The sequence below is a fragment of the Puma concolor genome, chromosome B3 (genome assembly GCF_028749965.1).
Source record: "Puma concolor isolate L17-30 chromosome B3, mPumCon1.1.hap2, whole genome shotgun sequence".
Lineage (NCBI taxonomy): Eukaryota > Metazoa > Chordata > Mammalia > Carnivora > Felidae > Puma > Puma concolor.
In genome coordinates this window covers 145,588,276-145,608,866 of record NC_141672.1, presented here as the reverse complement: position 1 = coordinate 145,608,866, position 20,591 = coordinate 145,588,276, and the positions used below count along the sequence as shown (strand labels likewise).

Genomic DNA, 20,591 nt, shown 5'->3' with positions numbered 1-20,591 from the left:
TTTAAAAGGGTGTTGTTTAATTTCCACAGTTTTGTGAATTTTCCAGTTTTCCTTTTTTTTTTTTAATGTTTATTTATTTCTGAGACAGAGAGAGACAGAACATGAGTGGGGGAGGGGTAGAGAGCGAGGGAGACACAGAATCAGAACCAGGCTCCAGGCTCTGAGCTGTCAGCACAGAGCCCGACGCGGGGCTCCAACTCACAAACCACGAGATCATGACCTGAGCCGAAGTCAGTCACTCAACTGACTGAGCCACCCAGGCGCCCCTCCTTTTTTTTTTTTTTTTTTTTTGTAGGCTCCATACCCAGCGTGAAGCCCAATGTGGGCCTTGAACTCATGACCCTGAGATGGAGACCTGAGCTGAGATCAACAGTCAGATGCTTAACCAACTGAGCCACCCAGGCACCCCTTCAGTTCTCCTTTTGTTAATGATTCCTAATTTCATCCCTTTGTGGCCCATGAAGATCTTTTGTATGCCATCTATTTAAATCTACTGGGACTTAATCTGTGGTCTATCCTGGAAAATGTCCCATGTGCCCTTGGCAAGAATGTGTGCCAAGAATGTGACGGTTTATTCTATGAAGCCCTCTAGTTCCTTATTTATCTTCTGTCTGGTTGTTCTATCCATTATTGTGAGTGGGATCTTCAATAAATCTTCAACTGTTATTTGTAGATCTGTTTCTCCCTTCAATCCTATTAGTTTTTGCTTTGTTAAGTTTTCAACTATTATTTCTTCAAATATTCTCTCTGGCCCTTTCTCTCTCCCCCCGGCCTCTTGTCTTCCAGGCCCCCCATGATGTGTAGGTTGATCTATTTTATGATGTCCAGTAGCTCCCTTAGGCTCTGTTTGTTTTTCCTCTAAGTTTCTTCTTTCTGTTCTCTGCCTCAATAATTTCTATGGTCTGATCTTCAAGTTTGCAGACTCTTTCTTCTGTCTGCTCAATTCTGCCTTTGAATCCCTCTAGTGCATGTTTCACTTTGATTGTTATACTTTTTTCAGCTCCAGAATTTTGTTTGTTTGTTTCTTTCTTTTTAAATTTTCTATCTCTTTATTTACATGTCCGTTGTGTTTCTATCTATTTACATGTCCAACTATGTTCACACATAGTTTTCTTGGTCTCTTCCACATCTTCCTTAAGTTCCCTGAACGACGTTAAGGCAGTTGTTTTAAAGTTCATCTAGTATATCTGCCATTAGGACTGTTTCTGTTTATTTTTTCCCTTTGAATGGACCATACTTTCCTATTTCTTTGTATGCCTTGTGACTTTTTGTTGAACACTTGGATATTTGAATCTAGTAACATGATAACTCTGGAAATCAGATTCTCCCACTTCCCCAGCGTTTGCTGTTTTTTGTTGTTTTGTTTTTTGGTTGCTGTAGGATTATTGTCTCTGTGCCAGGATCAGCCTGGGGTGTAAACTTAATGTCTTCCCAGGTCATCTCTCAGCCTTTCCTTGGGTATGGATGGTCATTTTCTAATTTGCCCCATTGCACACTTTTGTTTGTTTGTTTTTGTTTCAATTGTACTAGTCTCTAATGTCTGGCTGCCAAAAGGGAAAAGGTAAAAAAAAAAAAAAAAAAAAAAAAAAAAAAAAAAAAGGAGGGTGAATTGGGTGCTGGCCCTTTAAATACCTGGGAAGTCATTTCAGCTGGAGGGTGGAGATGCTTGCAACAAAGGGGTAAGTGCAACAACAATGCCACCTGCCTCTTTGGACACTGGTTACTAGCAGGAATCTGTGCCTAGGGCCCAGATATTTGGAGGACAGTTTCCTTTTGCCCACCATGGTGCCCACATGCTCCATGAACATGTGTACATCTGCCTTCCATGTGGCTGAGGATGAGGGATGGTAGCTCCTTCTGTGCAAAGAGCTGACATTGGTGGAAATTAACAGCAAGTTTTCTTGTCCAAGTCTTCGCCTAGGCGTTACAGGCCTTCAACAGGCTCCAGAGCTCCAAAATAGCCACATCAGACAGATCCTGCCAGCTGCTGCTGTCTAGGAGGGGAGACAGATTCCTGCTTCCTTCTCTGCCACCTTCCCAGAGCCCCCTACTTCATTTAATTTTATCATTTCCCGTTTGGCAAAGGGAGTGTTTTTGGCTATACTTTAGCCTTGAACTCAGGTTTGATTGCGTTCCATAAGTCTTGATATGCAGCGTCCTCATATTTTCTATTAAATTATGATCATTGCTCGGTACCAGATAATGTGGTCTCTATTAGTTTTGCTCTGATACATTTGAGAGTTTTTTTTGAGATCTATTTTTTTTTAGGTTTACTTCTTTATTTTGGGGGGAAGGGGCAGAGAGAGAGACAGACAGAGGAAGAGAGAATCCCAAGCAGGACCCCCCCTGACGTGAAGTCCTACTTAGGGCTTGATCCTATGAATAGTGAGATTATTACCTGACCCCCAACCAAGAGTCAGAGGCTTAACCAACTGAGCCACCCAGGCACCCCTGGAGATTTAAAATATTGTTAATTTTGGGGCGCCTGGGTGGCGCAGTCGGTTAAGCGTCCGACTTCAGCCAGGTCACGATCTCGCGGTCCGTGAGTTCGAGCCCCGCGTCAGGCTCTGGGCTGATGGCTCGGAGCCTGGAGCCTGTTTCCGATTCTGTGTCTCCCTCTCTCTCTGCCCCTCCCCCGTTCATGCTCTGTCTCTCTCTGTCCCAAAAATAAATAAAAAACGTTGAAAAAAAATTTAAAATATTGTTAATTTTTAGCAACGGATTGTAACATATTCAAAAAGAATTCCATGAGTCCACAGTGATACTGGAAAAAAACAGAGACAGAAGACAGGACGCATGTGGGCTGCTGGACACAGAAGGGGTTGAAAGCTCCGCTCCCCTCCGGAGTGGTGACTAGGACACTGATGGGGAAAAGGGAGCCCAGGGGAATCCTGTCGTCCCCTCCAACGTGCTCCCTGGGCCTTGTCCCGGGCCTTGCCCCCGTCCCCCACCACGCAGGCAGGAAGCTCCAGGAGGGACAGCCTAGGGACCTGCCCCTAGTACACGTGGGAAGCGCCGCGGCTGGTGAGGAGGGGTCCGAGAGAAGGACGGGCCGCGGGCCGGAGGAGGCGCTGGGCTTGCAAGCGCGGGGCTCGCACAAGGTGAGCAGGGTGACCATCCAGCAGCGCAGTACGCGGATCCGCGCGGCCCCGCTGGGGCGGCCGTGTGCGCCCCCGCATCCCCGCGTGGCGGGCACGCGCTCCGGGCCGCTGCGGGCGGGGCGGAGCGGGGCGAGGGCGGGGGCGGGGCCGGGGAGGCGTCCGGACGCCGGAAGCGCCTTTCCCGGAAGGCACCGAGGCGGCGCCGGCCTCCGGGGGCGGCCTCGGCGATGGCGGCTGGGCGGCGGGAGCTGTCTGCCTAGCCCGAGGAGCCGCGCCGCTGGAGGATGGCCTCTCTCGGGCCGGCCGCTGCGGGCGAGCAGGTCTCTGGAGCCGAGGCGGAGCCGGGCGCCGCGGGGCCTCCGCCTCCTCCTCCGCCGCCGCCGCCGCCGTCCTCTCTGGGGCCCCTGCTCCCCCTGCAGCGGGAGCCACTGTACAACTGGCAGGCGACTAAGGCGTCGCTGAAGGAGCGCTTCGCCTTCCTCTTCAACTCGGAGCTGCTGAGCGATGTGCGCTTCGTGCTGGGCAAGGGCCGCGGCGGCGCGGCCGCCGGGGGCCCGCAGCGCATCCCAGCACACCGCTTCGTGCTGGCGGCCGGCAGCGCCGTCTTCGACGCCATGTTCAACGGCGGCATGGCCACCACGTCGGCCGAGATCGAGCTGCCCGACGTGGAGCCCGCCGCCTTCCTGGCGCTGCTGAGGTGAGCGGCGGGCGCCCGGCCTGCCCCTGCGCGCGAGCCTCCCCCGCGGCCTCAGTTTCCTCCCGGGTCAGGGACGCGCGGCGGGTCCCCGTCCCCCTCTGCCGGCCGCACGGCCGACCGCCGGTCGTCGGGGTCACGGTCTCAGTCTGCGTCCGCTCAGCGAGCGCTTTTCCTTTCCAGTCCGGCATTGTCACCCGACCTTCGGGACTAGAGAACGGGCGTGGAACGGGTGTGGACCAGGTTGTCTTGATGGCCCGTTTGCAAAGTTTCAGGGGTTTTTTTTTGTTGTTGGGGGAGAGGGGAAGAGGTGAGAAGACTTGGCGGACCGACGGCTTTTTTTTTTCCCCCTGTTGGTTGGTTTGTTTTAAATTCTGACTCCTTTTTCGTTTGTGTGTGTATTAGTTGTCGGGACCCAGGAAAGGGAATGCCAAAACAAGTAGGTGTGGCTTTACCTGGCTCGGCGTTTCTGCAGACAACGTCACATTTGCTTAAAAACCAAATCCAGCCGCGGGTGTTAAGAGTTTCCTTTTTTGCCTATTTCAGTCGATAATACATCGACTTCTGGTTAATTTTGGATATTAATATTGGGTAACGTTAATATTGGATAACGTTATCGTTTGACGTTAATAGCCTTTATTCGCAGAAGTCCAGTTAAGGAGGTGTTGTTTTCCACACTTTTACAAATGGGACCGGGGCCCAGAAAAGTCCAGTGACTGGCGGAGGTAACAGCAAACTCCTAGGGAAGACCATGTGTATTTTATTATATGGAGATGGTTTTAGCTGCCTGACCACAGTGGGTTCTTCGGAAAGGAGCAGAGTCTTGGGTGGTACTGAGGCAAAAAAAAAGAGGTCAGTGAACGGATAAATAGCCCACAAAAGGCTCACAGCTCAACCGGGAATATCAGTAGGAAACTGAGTACAAAGTTAAAACGAGTAGAAAAGAAATAGCAAGATCCCATAAACAAATGGTAATGGGCAGGATAGATAACTTAGGTAAAGAAAAGATAACAACTAATTGACAAAGAATGTTTAACCTCAGTAATTAAAGAAGTGAAAATTAAACGCGAAGCGAATACTAAATTCCTAGTATTTTAAAGATAATATTAGGGGCACTTGGGTGGCCCGATCTGTTAAGCGTCTGACTTCAGCTCAGGTCATGTTCTCACGTTTGTGAGTTCGAGCCCCGCGTAGGGCTCCATGCTGGGAGCTCAGAGGCTGGAACCTGCTTTGGATTCTGAGTCTCCCCCTCTCTCAAAAATAAATTAAAAAAATATATATATTGGAGAAGCCCTCTGTGACGAAGATGGTAAAACAGTTTGGCACTACAGATTCCCTCCCCCCCTCCGAAGTATTGAAGTACTGAAAAATGTGTACAAAAATATTTACAGCTGGATTATTTATAGTAGTATGGAAGTAGTCAGCTGGAGGAAATGGTTAGATAAACAACGTTGGGTGCATTAGATGGAATTAATGCCACTGAGCATGGTACTGATGAAGACTAGGTTATATGAACACGAGAAACGTGTGTAATAAATAGCCCTGAAAACTGCGCACGGTGAATAAAACTGAAAAGTAATAGAACAAACATATACCTAGTGACATGGATGGAAGGAAGCGTAACAAAATGCTAACCAAAGTTGTATTGGACCGGTAAAATGATAATGCTTTTTTTTCTTCTTTTTTCCTTTGTTTCTCATGTTTTCTGCAATTTAGTTAAATTACAGTTATGAAGAGAGAGAAAAATTAGCTAAAAACCTAGGATCTGGGTCATTTTGGATTTTGGTTTGAACTGATGAGAGGATTGTTGTAGTTCGTTTATAAGTATCTTAGAGTGATTTGTTGGTCTACCTCATTATAATCCCTTTGAGTACTTGTGAAATTCGAGATCCCTTCCTCCCTCTCTAAAATATTGTAATGTTTGGAGGTGGGACCTTGAGAGCCCTTTTAATACTCTCCGACATACTAATACCAGCTAAATCTGAGAGCCCCTGCTCTAAAAATATTGCCGAGGAGTTTTTTCCTTTAAAAAAATAGAGATCGGTAAATAAGAATGTAGAGGGAAAAATGCTTAGCTCGTATTTTTACTGAAGCCGTTAGTCCTTTCCTATCAACAGAAAATAAGTGAATTAACTGTAAAGTCTTTGAAATTTTCCTCTTTTCAGTGTGGCTATGGTATTTGTCCTTCAGATTCCAGTCTTGTTCTTTTTTTTTTTTTCAATGTTTATTCATTTTTGAGAGAGAGAGAGAGAGAGAGAGACAGAGCATGAGCTGGGGAGGGTCAGAGAGAGAGGGAGACATAGAATCTGAAGCAGATTCCAGGCTCCGAGCTGTCAGCACGGGAGCCCGACATGGGGCTGGAACCCACGAACCGTGAGATCATGACTTGAGCTGAAGTCAGACGCTTAGCCGACTGAGCCACCCAGGTGCCCCGATTCCAGTCTTGTTCTATTGTGAAATGATATCTGGACTGGAAGGTATTGGCCACCTGTGAAACATAGATGCCGTCCTTGCTTGTTATTGTGTGACAAACAGGTGTCCCATAGTACTTGCTGAGTGGGGACAACAGGTTAGCTTGGCCTATTTTTATTATGTTTACAAATTGAATCAGTTAACATTATAAGAAACTACTTGTTTTGATCTGCCTGACCTTTAAGTGATGTTCTTCAGTTGTTCATTTGAGAAATGCTGTGTGCCTCCCTGCACCAGTTGGTGTTTTAGATGTTGGGTGCAGCAGTGAAGAAGAAAAAGCCGCTGCCCTCAAGTACTTCATAATCTAGTAAGGAGAAACAAAGATGTAATGGCGAGTACTGGTAAGTGTGCTGAGGAAAAATGATCAAGCCGTGAGGGAAGGAGCATTCTAAGCAAGGCAGAGCGTGTTCAAGGCCCTAGATTTTTCCTGTTGCAGGAACTGCAAAGGTCAACCGGTGCTGTTTGAACGGAGTGAATAAGGGGGAAAGTGGTGGAAGATGAGGTCAGGAGGATAGGCTGGACAAGGTGGTGCAGGGCTGTATAGCCAGGGAAGGACGTGGGTATGTGCTAGGAGGGAAGCCTTTGGAGAGTTTTCAGTAGGAAGTGATGTGATCTGATTTACGTTTTTAAAAACTCATTCTGGCAGTTGTTCGGGGATTAGACTGCAGAGGGAGTAAAATGGGCAGCAGAGAGTTAAACTAAGAGGCTTTTGCAGTAGTCCAGGCAGGACATATGGTGGAGGGTTATACCAGGGTGGTGGGGATAGGTGGGAGAAGTGGTCGGGCTGCAGATACGTGATTGACTTTTGAACAATACGAGTTTAAACTACGTGGGCCCACTTGTACACAGATTTTTTTTTTTTTTTACGTTTATTAATTTTTGAGACAGTGATACAGAGCACAAGTGGAGGAGGGGCAGAGAGAGAAGGAGACACAGAATCCAAAGCAGCCTTCAGGCTCTGAATAAGCGTTCAGCACAGCGCCCGATGCGGGGCTTGAACCCACCAACCGTGAGATCATGACCTGAGCCGAAGTCAGACACTTAACAGACTGAGCCACCCAGGCGCCCCAGATTTTTTTTTTTTTTAAACAAGTAAAGTACGGTACTGTAAATGTATTTTCTCTTCTCTTACGGTTTCCTTGATAATATTTTCTTTTCTCTAGCTTCCTCAATTGTAAGAATATAGTATATAATGCGTATACTAAATATGTGTTAATTGTTTATACGTTATCAGTAAGTTTCCAGGTCAACAGTAGGCTATTAGTAAAGTTTTGGGGGGAGTCAAAAGTTATATGGAGGTTTTTGACTACAGGGAGGGAGGGGAATGGGGAGTGGAGGCCACGCCCCTGATTCCTGTGTTGCTCAAGGGTCAACTGTATTTTGAAGGTAGAACCAGGAAGATTTCTAAGACATCCAAGGAGGGCAAGAGTACAGCCAGAAATACGAACCCGGAGTTTGGGGAAGAGCTTCTTGGTGAACATAAATCTGAAAGCTAAGAGTGAATGACTGGTCTTTAAACCATGAAACCAAATGAGGTTACGTAGGGAGGGAATGCGGGTTGTGAAGACAGGTATGAAGATGAGCCCGGGGAGCCTCCAACCTAGAGAGACGTAGCCGGGGGCAGAGTAAAATGAGGCCGAGGGACCGCTGCCAGTGGAGTTAGCCTGGAAAGCAAGGAGCGGGGTATCTTGAAACTCAAGTTGCAGAAAGCCTTTCGATAAAGAGAGAGTGGTCAGCCATGTTAAATGCTGCCGAGATGTGGGTGAAATGAGGATATTGAATCGATTATTGGTTTTGACAAAATGGAGGCCGTTGATAACCCTGGCAAGAGTGGTTTTAGCAGCTGGATTAGAATAGGTTGGGGAGAAAATAGAAGGTGAGGAACTGGAGATGGCTGCTCTCAACAGCTCTCTCAAGGAGTTGTGTGGCAGAAAGGAACAGAAACGGAGTGGTGACCGGATTCTGTCTTCAGCTGCCCTCGTCCTTTCTGTTAACTCCTGGTGTTAATATACTCCCCCAGCTATGTGGCCAGACTTCCACTCGGTTTTAGAATCCCACTTCCAGCCGCACATTCACAAATGAATGTCTAGTACCCATGCAGGTGAACATGGAAATGATAAGAATAGTGTGACATTTAGTGAGTGTTTACCGTGCCACTTACTGTTGCTGAGTACCTTATGTGCACTTAAATTCCCACAGTCTTTGAGCGGGTACTCTTTTTTTTTTAGATTTTATTTTTAAGTAATCTCTGCACCCAAAGTGGGTCTTGAACTGACAGCCCCGAGATCAAGAGTCACGTGCTCTGCCGACAGAGCCAGCCAGGCTCCCAGAGCAGACACTCCTATTATTACACTCTTTTATCAGTCAGCTTTTGCCACAGTAATGCTATAATGCACCCTAGGGTGTTGGGGGACTTGAAAAACATTCCTGCCCATGAATATTCTCACTCTGTGGGTCAGTTGGGAAGTGACTTCAGTGGGCTTGACTCCAAGCTGTGGTTTGGTTCCAGTCTGCCCCACCTGTTTCTCATCCTTTTCGGACCATTCCTGAGGGTTCCACTTCCTCCTCCTAATTTTTTTTTCCTGCATTGCTTCAACCAGACCATGCCTTTAGTCTAAGCTGTCTTCACTTTCTACATTGTTAACAGGGTTATCTCTGTAATGTCCATATAGTCTCATGTAATTCCCCTGAGTCTTTGACTTTTTGCATGCAGGATGACGTGTCAGCACCTTAGGGGACACACAAGACCTTTGTGACTTGGTCTCTGTATCTTCCCTTTCCTCTTTCCACTACTCAGTGCCTCAACTCTAATTGCCTCTCATTTCTTATTTTAATGCCTGCCCTCCTTTTTTTTTTTTTTATGTTTATTTTTGACAGAGAGAGAGAGAGTGAGTGGGGGAAGGGAAGAGAGAGAGGGAGACACAGAATCTGAAGCAGGCTCCAGGCTCCGAGCCGTCAGCACAGAGCCCGATGCGGGGCTCGAACCCACAAGCAGTGAGATCATGACCTAAGCCGAAGTTGGATGCCCAACCAACTCAGCCACCCAGGCGCCCCTCTTTTTTTTCTTTTTTTAATGTTTATTCATTTATTTTGGAGTGGGAGGGGGAAGTACAAGGGGGAGAGAGAGAGAGAGGGAGGGAGGGAAGGAGAGAGAGACAGAGAGAGAGAGAGAAAGAGAATCCCAAGCAGGCTCCACACTGTCATCTCGGAGTTCAGTGCAGGGCTCGATCTCATGAACCGTGAGATCATGACGGAGCCGAGATCGAGAGTCGGACACTCAGCCAACTGAGCCTCCCAGGCGCCCCTTTAATGCCTACCTTCTGAGGCCTTTGTACTTCTCAGTCTGTCTGCTAGAAGGTCTTCATGATCACTGCACTTGAGATGGACTTCACATAGGCTTTACCTCTTCTGTAAAACATAATCCCACCCGAAGGCAGAATTGAGCACTGCCTCATCTGATGTCTCTCATAGCAAGTTTAGTATCTATTGCTGTAGAGTAAAACACTCCAGCATTTAGCGGCTTAAGTCTAGTTTTATTATCTTTCACAGTTGTGCAGGTTGACTGAGGTCAGCTGTGTGGTTCTGTGACGTCTCCTTTGGGTCCCCCTGCAGTCATAGTCCTATGGCAGTGGAGCTGGAGTCCCCTGGAGGTGTGAGGCAGAGTCTGGGGTGACTGAGCCTTTCTCCTCCCTGCGTGGCTTCTCCAGCTGATCTTTCCAGCCGGGCATCTCGACTTCTTGGATAGCAGCTCCAGTCTTCTGAGAATACAGAAGCAGAAGCCGCCAGACATCCTCCGAGGGGAGGCCGCGGATGGGGACGGTGTCCCTTCTGCCACATTCTGTTGGTTAAAGGGAATCACACAGGGCCAGCCCAGGTTTATTATGGGACAGATCTATATAAGGCCATGGATAATAGAAGGCATGATTGATTCGGGCTATCTTTAGAGATTAGTTATCACACTGTGCCTGATAAATAATTCTGTTGTAATTGTGACGCTACTCTTTAATCATTTCATTACCAAACCGTAAGCTTTCTGCGGGCAGGGCTGTCTTATCCAGGTTTGTATTTCTCAGACCTATCCCAGTGCTTGGTATTATAGTCCCTCAGTAAATGTTTTTGAGTAAAATGAATGAGTCAGTGGTGATACAAAGTTTCGTATACGCGATCTTATAATTTTTCTTATTTATAATCAAATAATAAAAATCTTACAATTTTTCTAATTTAAAATCATATTTTTCCCATTGCTTTTAAAAATTTTTGCTTAAATACTGAGTTTTCTCTTTTGGGAAAACCTTTAGTCTTTGGGAGGGCTTTGTCCTTAAAGGTAGTAAATGAGGGCTGAAATGTTCATTTTAAAATAAAAAGAATTGTGGTAATATCATTAATTTGTAATTATATTTTGTAAGGCTTGGCTTATTTTCATATTCTAGCAATTTTAATAATTAAATAGAATGTAAGAAAACATGTAAGTAAAATATGAACCAAGATAGTTCCTGGATTTTTAAATAGCCTATTTTCTCATTAGAAATGAAAATGATTCCTTTGTTGTGTTACATAGAAGCTTGTATGGAATTGTCTAGTTAGGTAATAGGTAAATATTAAGGGTTAGCCGTGTGCCTACACTGTGCCTGGTATTGTAGGAAAGATGTTGGGGGAAAATACAAGAAGCATAGAGTTCCTTTTCTTGTTGTTTACATACAACAGAAAGAATTTAGAACGTCTTACCAAAAAACACAAAGATAAATAAAGCCAAGATGAAGCTAACACAAAAATGCATGCTATCGGGAAACTACAGATTTCACCTTAATTGTTTTAGCAGCTAATGCAAAACAAGAAACCTAGCTGGTCAGTTATAATTCATACATAGTATTTGTCAGGTTGAAAAGAAACCACCTGCTTAGGGATGCACAGCTCTGTCTGATAATCAGACGAGTGAAAAAATTCCTAGCGAGGTTTCCTCATAAAGAAGGCTTTACTGAAATGAACAGTGTCCTTAATCCGCGTTTTTGGATATAGATGTTTTTTTTAAATATTCCTTGATGTAAGCCGAAGGTGTAATACCAAATTGTAACTTAATAAAAGCAAATTGAACGGGGTGTGTGTGTGTCTCAAATAGAATAGTCTAAAACTGCAATTCTCTCTCGTTCCTGGCGTGTTCTTCCCACCCTCTGGTCATCTTTTAGATCGTCCCTCAAGTAGAAATTTCTCTAGGGGACTTTTGCAGATGTCAAAGCCCCCACTTGTAGATGCTTACAGAGCCATGTACTTGTGTTCTGAAGTTTGAATCTACTCACATACAGAGGCAAATGGTAATAAAGGCCCCACATTTCAGTTCTTTATTTTGTAACTCTAGTAATTTTTGCCTGAAAAAAAAAAAATTAAAGCAGATAGACGTAAAGATTCTTCCTACCTTGCCCTTAAAATTAAAACGTCATAGGTTTCTAATTCAAGAGGGGAAGTGAGCTTGCAGTCAGCCTTCTATCTCTCTCCCAGTTCAAGTGACTGTAAGAAGATACAAAAGAGAATAAATCCCTTCATGGAAAGAGAGGAAGGGAAATGGATTGGAAGCCAACAGTGTGGAAAAGGGACAGAGCAGTTGAAAGTGTGCTGGTAATGAAAACAAGCAGATGACTGGAGCCCAGAGTCCAGAGCCTGGGGGCTGCGGGGGTGGGCGCTGCCTTCCCTGGCTCAGCCCCGCGCAGTTCGAGGCCCTCGAGGCCCGGGTGGGTAGTGAGGATGGGGGGAAATGAGAAGGTGAGCTATAACATGGGAGTCAAATTTAAAACTGGCTTGCAGACTACATCCTTGGCCAGCTCTTGCAGACTAACTGCCGATGACGACCTCGGGACAGGCTCCTCTTTAAATGAACGGAGCAAACTGCCTGGGACAGCTCAGGGACCCTAGAGTCATGGCGTGAGGCGGCCCCTGCCCCAGCTCCTTTCCCACTCCCATGCAAGGTGCTGTTCGGCAAGTCCCCACGTACAGAGCTCTCAGCTGGCCCGTTCATTTGGGGGATGGTTTTAGCTGGAAAACAGGCCCATCTACAGACGCAGAGAAAGCCTGCTACTAGAATTCCAAACCGGAGACAACCACTGGGCATTTGACATGTGAGGAAAATGAGAACATGAACGACAAAGACCGAAACAGATGATCCTGGAGGAAGTAGATCATTCAGGAAATGGAAAGGAACCTTGAAAACATTGGTTAATAGCATCTTGGAGACTTAACATTTTTGCATCCATAAAACAGACATGATGCTGTGGAGGTGAAAAAGGACAACTAGGAATTCTTAGAAATGTGAGCATGTGATTGCTGGGAAGAAAAACAGAAGGGCCGGGAGACAACAGCAAGATCTTCTAAAACAGAGGAAAATAGCGGACATAAAATAATGAAGCAACGTAAAAATAAATAGCTAACGTTTGCTGAGGCTAAGTATTTGTCAGGCACTATTTAAAACACTTCACGAATTATAATTTCTACTAATCCTCATGCGCACGTTATGAAGGGGAGACTGTCACTCTCCTCTCTTTTCAGAAGGGAGCACCACTGATGGTAGTTTGTTTAAAGTCACATGGCTGGCAGGTGGTGGCACAGGCCCAGACCCAAGCCATCTCTTCCTGAGGCCACACAGATAAAATGGCGCTCACCTGGTGGGCATGACAGTCTAGCACTGGAGGCAGACAGTGCAGAAAGGGGGTGTTGATGTTAGACAGCTTTTGTGTTTCCTCGTCTTCTAAATGCAGGTAACAGCACCTGCCTTCCTTGTGGGAGGATTACATGAACTGGCACCTGTCCCATGGCAGGCACTCAACAAATGTTCATTTTCTCTCTTCCTTTTGTTCATCCCTTTCCCCCTGACTGTAAGTGATTGTGCCTTCCTTGGTTTTTAATTCCTTGTGCTCTTCACAAAGTGTGGCACGTAACTTTAAGCTAAATAGTATGAGGGTGATACAGAATGTTGACTTGAGTCTCTAAAAGGAGGTTTTTGGAAAAAAATATATATTTTTTAAGTTTATTTATTTTGGGGAGAGAAAGAGGAGGGGAGGGGCAGGGAGAGAGAGGGAGAAACAGAATCCCAAGCAGGCTCCGTGCTGTCAGTGCGGAGTCCAATGGGGCTCGAACTCGTGGAGCTGTGAGATCACGACCTGAGCCGAAATCAAGAGTCAGACACTTAACCAACTGAGCCCCCCAGGCGCCCCAGAAAAAAATAATACGGTATTTTGAAATGGTGTAATCCTGAAACACAGCAGCCTTCACTGTCAAGGTTGAGCTATGGAGGAGGATGAGCACGAGCAGCCTCCACCTGGGATAGTTGTAAGCTCGCTGATGCTATGAGGGGAGCGCCGGTGTTTGGTTGTGGCGAGAGGCTGCGGGGAGGTGAGGGGCTAGCGGTTCGCCTTGGGTGGTGACTACGGACACAGGAATGAAAGGAGAGGAACTGGAAAGCCGGAGGATAGGGACATGAAATAGAGCCTCCCTTCTTTGCGGCCTCCCGGGGCATAGAAGGTTCTGAAAGATGTTAATAGGTTTTCCTGTTTTAGGACTTGGGGCCCAGGAATATACGTGTAATAAGCGTTGTAACGTCGTTAGTATCTCTCAAATGCAGTTGTTCTTTTTTTTTTTTTTTTAATTTTTTTTTCAACATTTATTTATTTTTGGGACAGAGAGAGATGGAGCATGAACGGGGGAGGGGCAGAGAGAGAGGGAGACACAGAATCGGAAACAGGCTCCAGGCTCTGAGCCATCAGCCCAGAGCCCGACGCGGGGCTCGAACTCCCGGACCGCGAGATCGTGACCTGGCTGAAGTCGGACGCTTAACCGACTGCGCCACCCAGGCGCCCCATCAAATGCAGTTGTTCTTAATGCCATACTTCTCCCCTCGACTTTCCTGCATGTGGTTGGGAACTGGACAGTCCGTGCAGGGTCTCTGAGGAGCCACAACAGGGGCCTAGAGTTGATATGTAGAAGCTCCCGGATAGTTCAACAAGAACTGCGCAGGCCTTCACTGAGAATCGTATGCTTTATTCGCAGTTCTATGAAGCTGATCTATCTAGCGATCTGGCAGTTAGCAGCAGCAAACTGGGAGGAGGCAGTATTGGACTGATAGTGTTTTGAGAGAACATTGGACCTAAATACCCAAAAGCACATAACAGGGGTCATTTAAGATATTATTAAATTGTTTATTCCTCCAAAGCCCCAGTGATCGTCTGTGGGCATTTTGCTAATTTGGAAATAATAATAAAAGGTTAAAAGATGCCCAGAATAACAAGACACCATTATCAGCAAATACATGAATGTTTGACCCCTAGAGGTATGAACCTCAGCTATCCGTAGATTTGTTTAAATGAACGTCCTTTGATGACGGAAAGATAAGTGAACGATTCCTGTCCTGAGCTGCTAAAAGACCTCTGAAAATTTGGCTTAAGAGGGAGGAGTCTGTCTTGTGATCTTCACTTCAGTTTTGTCTGTAAAATGGAGACACTGCCTTACTGAGGACTGAGTAAGAATAAGATGATGTACGTGCAAAGGCCCCGTAGCCCTGCAAAGTTGGGTGTAAATTTCAGGTGGTTTTTCAGTGTGCTCATTATCTTTGAAAATATTCCTCAGAGGTTTCATGCTGGTGGATTGCTTCTCTAAAATACTAATGGCCATCTCTGTAATTTCCCATTTGCTTTCCAGATTTCTGTATTCAGATGAAGTTCAAATTGGCCCAGAGACGGTTATGACCACTCTTTATACTGCTAAGAAATATGCAGTCCCAGCCTTGGAAGCACACTGTGTGGAATTTCTCACCAAACATCTTAGGGCAGATAATGCCTTTATGTTACTTACTCAGGTAAGTAAATGTAGCTAAGGTCCGTATCCTCATAACTACATGAGTATTAAGTATTTCCTAGAGAATTCTAGATTAACTTAAAGTATATGTAATTATTTTTATGGTACCATTCAGGGAAGTATATCAGATTCATATGATTTTAGAAAAACAAATTAGAGTCAATACAGTATCATGTAAGAAACTGAGGCTTTATGTAAGCAGACTACTGTGACTCAAAGTCACACGGATGTTTAGGATTGGAATTGGAATTGGGATCCAGTTTGTTCCTGCTGTGATTGAGCATGTGATAGCATAGGGTTTTCTGGACGTCTTTTGTCTCAATTTTTGTTGGATCTGGAATAAAGATTTTTGTTGGATCTGGACTTTTTAAGTCCAGATAAGTTCCAAGGTTTACTGTCTTTGTACTTAATCTGAAAGCTTGGAGGAATTAGAATTTCAGGTTTATGTGAAATGTTCTTTCTCTGATATTTAAAAGTTTCCACTAAATATAGTATACATGCAGAAAAGTACACATTATCTTAAGCACTCAGTCTGATGAATTTTTACAAACTGAACACATCTGTGGAACTATTAGCCCGTCTATATCATACTGTTTAGCATTTGTTAAACGCCTGTAATCTGAGCTTTACTTCAGATATAAATAAATCACTTGTTTTTCTTTTTAGACCAAGTTATAATACCCTTGTATGAATTGTTTAAAAAGTTCCAAGCCAGCCTATACCATGTGCTAAGGGTTGAATTGTTTCTCCAAAATTTATGTGTTGAAATCCCAGTTCCCAGAACCTCAGAATGTGATCTTATTTGGAGATAGGGTCTTTACAGAGGTAAGCAAGTTAAAATGAGGAGAAAACAATTGTAAGCTGATAATATATAATCCTGTTGACTATTAGTACTGGAACTGGTCACAGATGTCCCCTAGTTCACCTCTTTCATTTTCCAACTGGAAAACTCAAACCTGGGCCAATGGACTACCTGCCCAAAGGCTCCCAGCAGGCTGGCTGGGGCCGGGGCCCAGAGCTCGGGTTGCCCGGCACTGAGTCTGTTCTGTCATACGGAAATTGTATGATGGCACCTTTTGTTGCTGTTGTTTGTTCAGTCATCTGTCAACAAATATTTGAGGTTAGGGAAGAAAGAGCAGACCGATGTCACCTCATGGACGTAATCGCCGAACTCCATTCTGGACATGGTGCGCCAGACACTAAGCTAGTCACTTTGCGTGTATTATCACAGTTAGCCCGCATTGCAGCTCTGTGGTGCTATTTACTGTTGTCCCCATTTTAAAGCTGAAGCAATGGAAGTGTAAAGGGGTAAATATCTTACTTCACGTTAGACGGCAGGTGCTAAACCTAAGATCCCAACCTTCAACCAGTCGTTCTTAAGGTGTGGTGATACTGATAGTAAGGATGATAGCAGAATGTCTTGAGTGGTGATTGTGTATCAGGACTTTGTCTGCATTAGTTCATTTAATCTTCTACAGTAACTTGGGGAGGGGTAGGTTTTCTTACTGTCCCCACTTAACAGGTAAGGAGACAGAGGCAGAAATATGAATCAATTTGACCAAGGTCATAGAACTGTTAAGCAGCATATCCTTGCATTTCCCCCTCTTTTGAGTTTGTGATGAAAATCTATTATGGAAGTTGATATTCCTAAGATTCTTTATCGTCCAAGGGTTTTAAGGTATGTGGAGGGGATCACTTAATTACTTTTATTTTAAAAGCTTATGGAAAAATTCAGAAACCAATGAATTAAACTCTGACAATTAAAATACAGTTTCTAGTTCCGCAGGTCCAAGGTGAGACCTAAGAGTCTGCATTTCTCATGAGCTTTCAGATGATGCCAGTGCTTCTGGACCACACTTTGAGTAGTAAGGGTTAACAGCTGTCACTACGAGAAAGAAAAGGAGCTTTTCAGCGTGTGGTTGGTCTGAGAACCCAATTTTACTGCACATTTTTCACTGGTGGGGTCATGTGAATTAGCCCACGAATTGTCATGTGAAGTTCTTCTTCCTGCCAAGTGAGTCATTTGCACTGAGCATGTCAATTACTTGAGAGGACCTTTGCCAGCTTCACGCTGAAACAGGAGGCCAGTGTGCTGTACCAGCATGAGTGAGACCGGGAAGAGACGCTTGTTAGGAAGTGATATTTTTTTCAGAGATGATGCCAGACTCAAACTAAATTTTGAGAAGGATGTATTTTACCCTAAGGAGCAACAATAGATTCCCTAGGAAACTTGATATTGCCTGTGTAACTGAAGAGTAACTGAAATATTGCTGTTCTGAATAAAATAATTTTTATAAAAATTGTTTTTCTTAGAGTGAAAGATCAATTTTTGCATGAACACTGGAAATATAGTTGAGTTGGCCAGTTAAAATATCTGCCAGTTAAAATGTCTAGAATTTCATTTGATAAAAATGTGTTTTTCATATTTTAAAAATTCATTAGACTGTGATCCTAGACCGGATCCTATTCTAGCAGGAAAAGTGTTATAAAAAATTGGGTCAGTTGGCAAAACTGAAATACAGTAGATGAGATAAAAATATTGTATGGTTATTTATCAAAGTTAATTACTATGGTTATATAAGAAATATTCAAGTATTTAAGGGTAAGGGCTGTGGTGCTGTAATTTATTCTTGAATAGTTCACCTCAAATACACACACACTCACTATACATTGTCTGTTTTCTTATACATTATTTCCCCACTTATATATACATATATATGCATACATATATGGGTATATATATATAATGTGTGTGTGTGTGTGTGTGCGCGCGCGCACGCCTGTGTGTGTATAGAGAGCACAAATGATAAAGAGGTGAAATATTAGATAAATAACATTTAGATAGGTAAATCTGGGTAAAGGGTATATGGGTATTCTTTTTACTTGCATTTTTTCTGCAAATTTGAAATTATTTCTAAATTAAAAACATTTTAAGGGAAAATAACAAGGAATAGAGTTAATTTTATTCTACTAAATACAGATTTTATATTATTTTTTTGGAAAATTTTGACTAAGCAAATTAATATAAGCCCAATATATAATCTAAGAAGAACATTAAAAACAATTTTTTTTAAGTTTATTTGTTTATTTTGGGAAAGAGAGAGAGAGTGGGGAAGGGACAGAGAGAGAGAAAGAGAGAGAGAGAGAATCCCAAGCAGGCTCTGCACTGTCAGTGCAGAGCCCAACACGGGGCTTGAACCCATGAACTACGAGATGACGACCGGTGCCAAAATCAAGAATCCGATGCTTAACTGACTGAGCCACCCAAGGGCCTCAAGAAGAGCATTTTCAGACATGTTTGAGTATTGCATAATTTTAAGAAATGTTCTACTGACTTAAAAATATATGCATATTTTATACATGTAAGTACAGTTACATATCATCTGTAATGTGTGTATCTATTTTAAATTCATTCCAGTGTGTTTATTGCTGTCTTTTCTCCCCCATAAAACACAAGATAACTCTTTAGTTTAGGGATGTTTGTTAACGTGATAGGTCAGTAGCACCTGAGTTATTGAATCCTTTGAAAATGAATTTTACTTTACAAATAAGAGTCATCAGCCATGCCAAATAATGGTTAATTAATTGCATTATTGCCAGCATGAGTACCTGTGTGCGTCTCGTTTGTCCATACTGTTAAATGTAAATGGACCTGATACTAGGCCAGAATGAAAGCTTGGTCCCTGGCACACCTATCATCACATCTGTTTTCAGTGTTACAGTTTTTTAAGTCTCATTTGAGTTTGGATCCTCCCACCCCTTCCCCGATGCCTGGCTTTTAAACTTGGGTTGTTTTTTTTTTTTTTTTTAATTATAATACACATCCTGATTAATCACGTATTATAAGCTTGGCTTCTGAATTCTTAAAGCCGAGATTAGCTTTATTGGAATCATACAGTATATATTTTTTTGCTCAGTTTATACTATGGCTTCTTTTGTTTGTCATTGTGTTTGTGGGTTTCACTCATATTATTGTATGTAGTTGTAGATCATCCTCACTGTCGTATAAGATTGTCGTGTGTCTATTATTTGCTTTTCAGTTGTTGTCCTGCTGTTTGCTTAGGTTCCCAGAGCTTTCGTGCTCTGAAATTCCTGTACTTCATTCTCTCCCCACATCAAGACAGAAAATGGAAGAAAATAAATCTGATCTGTTTGTACTGTATGCTTGACAATTGATATAACTTAGTGACAGTATCCTATAACTCGGATTTAATAATGACTCTGCAGCATGACTAGCCAGATCCTATTAGGCAAGTCAGCACACCTTTCTAAGCCTGTTTCCACATCTGGAAAATGGGATAATCATGTCTGCCTTATCTAACCTACAGCGTTTGTTAAGGATCAAAATAAGTAATGTATAAGAAACCAGGCAGTGTGTGTATATGAGCAGATGGAAAGGAAAATAACAGGTCATCAGTGTGTATTTGTTATCTAAGCAGAGCATTTGTGCTCTTAGCTTTTCATTTCTGATTGTGGAAGGGAAACTTTTAAGAATATATACACATTATAATGGTATTTTAAGTTGGTGTTTTTACATAATTACCAATTGTAACTACAGCATTAACTGAATACGTACTGTCTAAAAGTAAGATAACTATGAGAATAAAATAACTGTCTCTCTGTATGTTTAGGCCCGATTATTTGATGAACCTCAGTTGGCTAGTCTCTGCCTGGACACGATAGACAAAAGCACGATGGATGCGATAAGTGCAGAGGGCTTTACTGATATCGATATAGGTGAGTCCTCCAGGATTCCAACTGTGCCGTTTATTTAATTTACTTTTGTAATGTTTATTTTTGAGAGAGAGAGAGCTAGCAGGGGAGAGGAGAGAGAGGTGGGGACAGAGGATCTGAAGCAGACAGCCCGATGTGGGGCTCGAACTTGCAAACCGTGAGATCATGACCTGAGCTGAAGGCATATGTTCAACCGACCGAGCCCCCCAGGTGCCCCCAGATCATATGGTTTAAATACAGTAACACCTTAACAGTCACCCTTTCTGGTGAACGGGCTGTTTTTAAAATAGTGGTTTTTCCAAATTAAATAAGTCTACATTTAAAAATTTTTGCTTTCTTTATTTTGGTGATAAATTCTACGTTATCACCTTTTACAAAATGTCAAATCAAATAAATATTCACTGGGGTGCCTGTGTGGCTGGCTCAGTGGTTGAGTGGGACTGTGTGTCGTTGGTGCAGAGCCCACTTCTGATCCTCTGTCCCCCTCTCTCTCTGACCCTTCCCCCCTCAACAAAAATAAACATTCAAAAATAAATAAATAAATATTCACCGAATGCACCATGTGCACAGCATTATAGTAGGATCATTTCAGAAAAACAAAGAAGAGGGGCGCCTGGGTGGCTCAGTCAGTTGAGCATCTGACTCTTGATTTCAGCTCAGGTCATGCTCTCATGGTTTGTGGTTCAAGCCCCACATTGGGCTCCACACTGTCGGTGGAGCCTGCTTGGGATCCTCTCTTTCCCTCTCTCTGCTCC

The 20,591-nt window shown here is 43.9% G+C and overlaps 1 protein-coding gene across 1 annotated transcript in view; it reads left to right on the top strand.

Annotated features, from left to right (window-relative positions):
• The first annotated feature begins 3,286 nt into the window (after positions 1–3,286).
• BTBD1 (BTB domain containing 1) overlaps positions 3,287–20,591 on the top strand; it is a 41,775-nt gene continuing 24,470 nt past the window's right edge. The window contains exons 1-3 of the mRNA XM_086711657.1: positions 3,287–3,798; positions 14,947–15,103; positions 19,734–19,839. Coding sequence (XP_086567783.1) covers positions 3,386–3,798; positions 14,947–15,103; positions 19,734–19,839 — 676 coding nt within the window. The 5' untranslated portion in view covers positions 3,287–3,385. The remainder of the gene's footprint in view (positions 3,799–14,946; positions 15,104–19,733; positions 19,840–20,591) is intronic.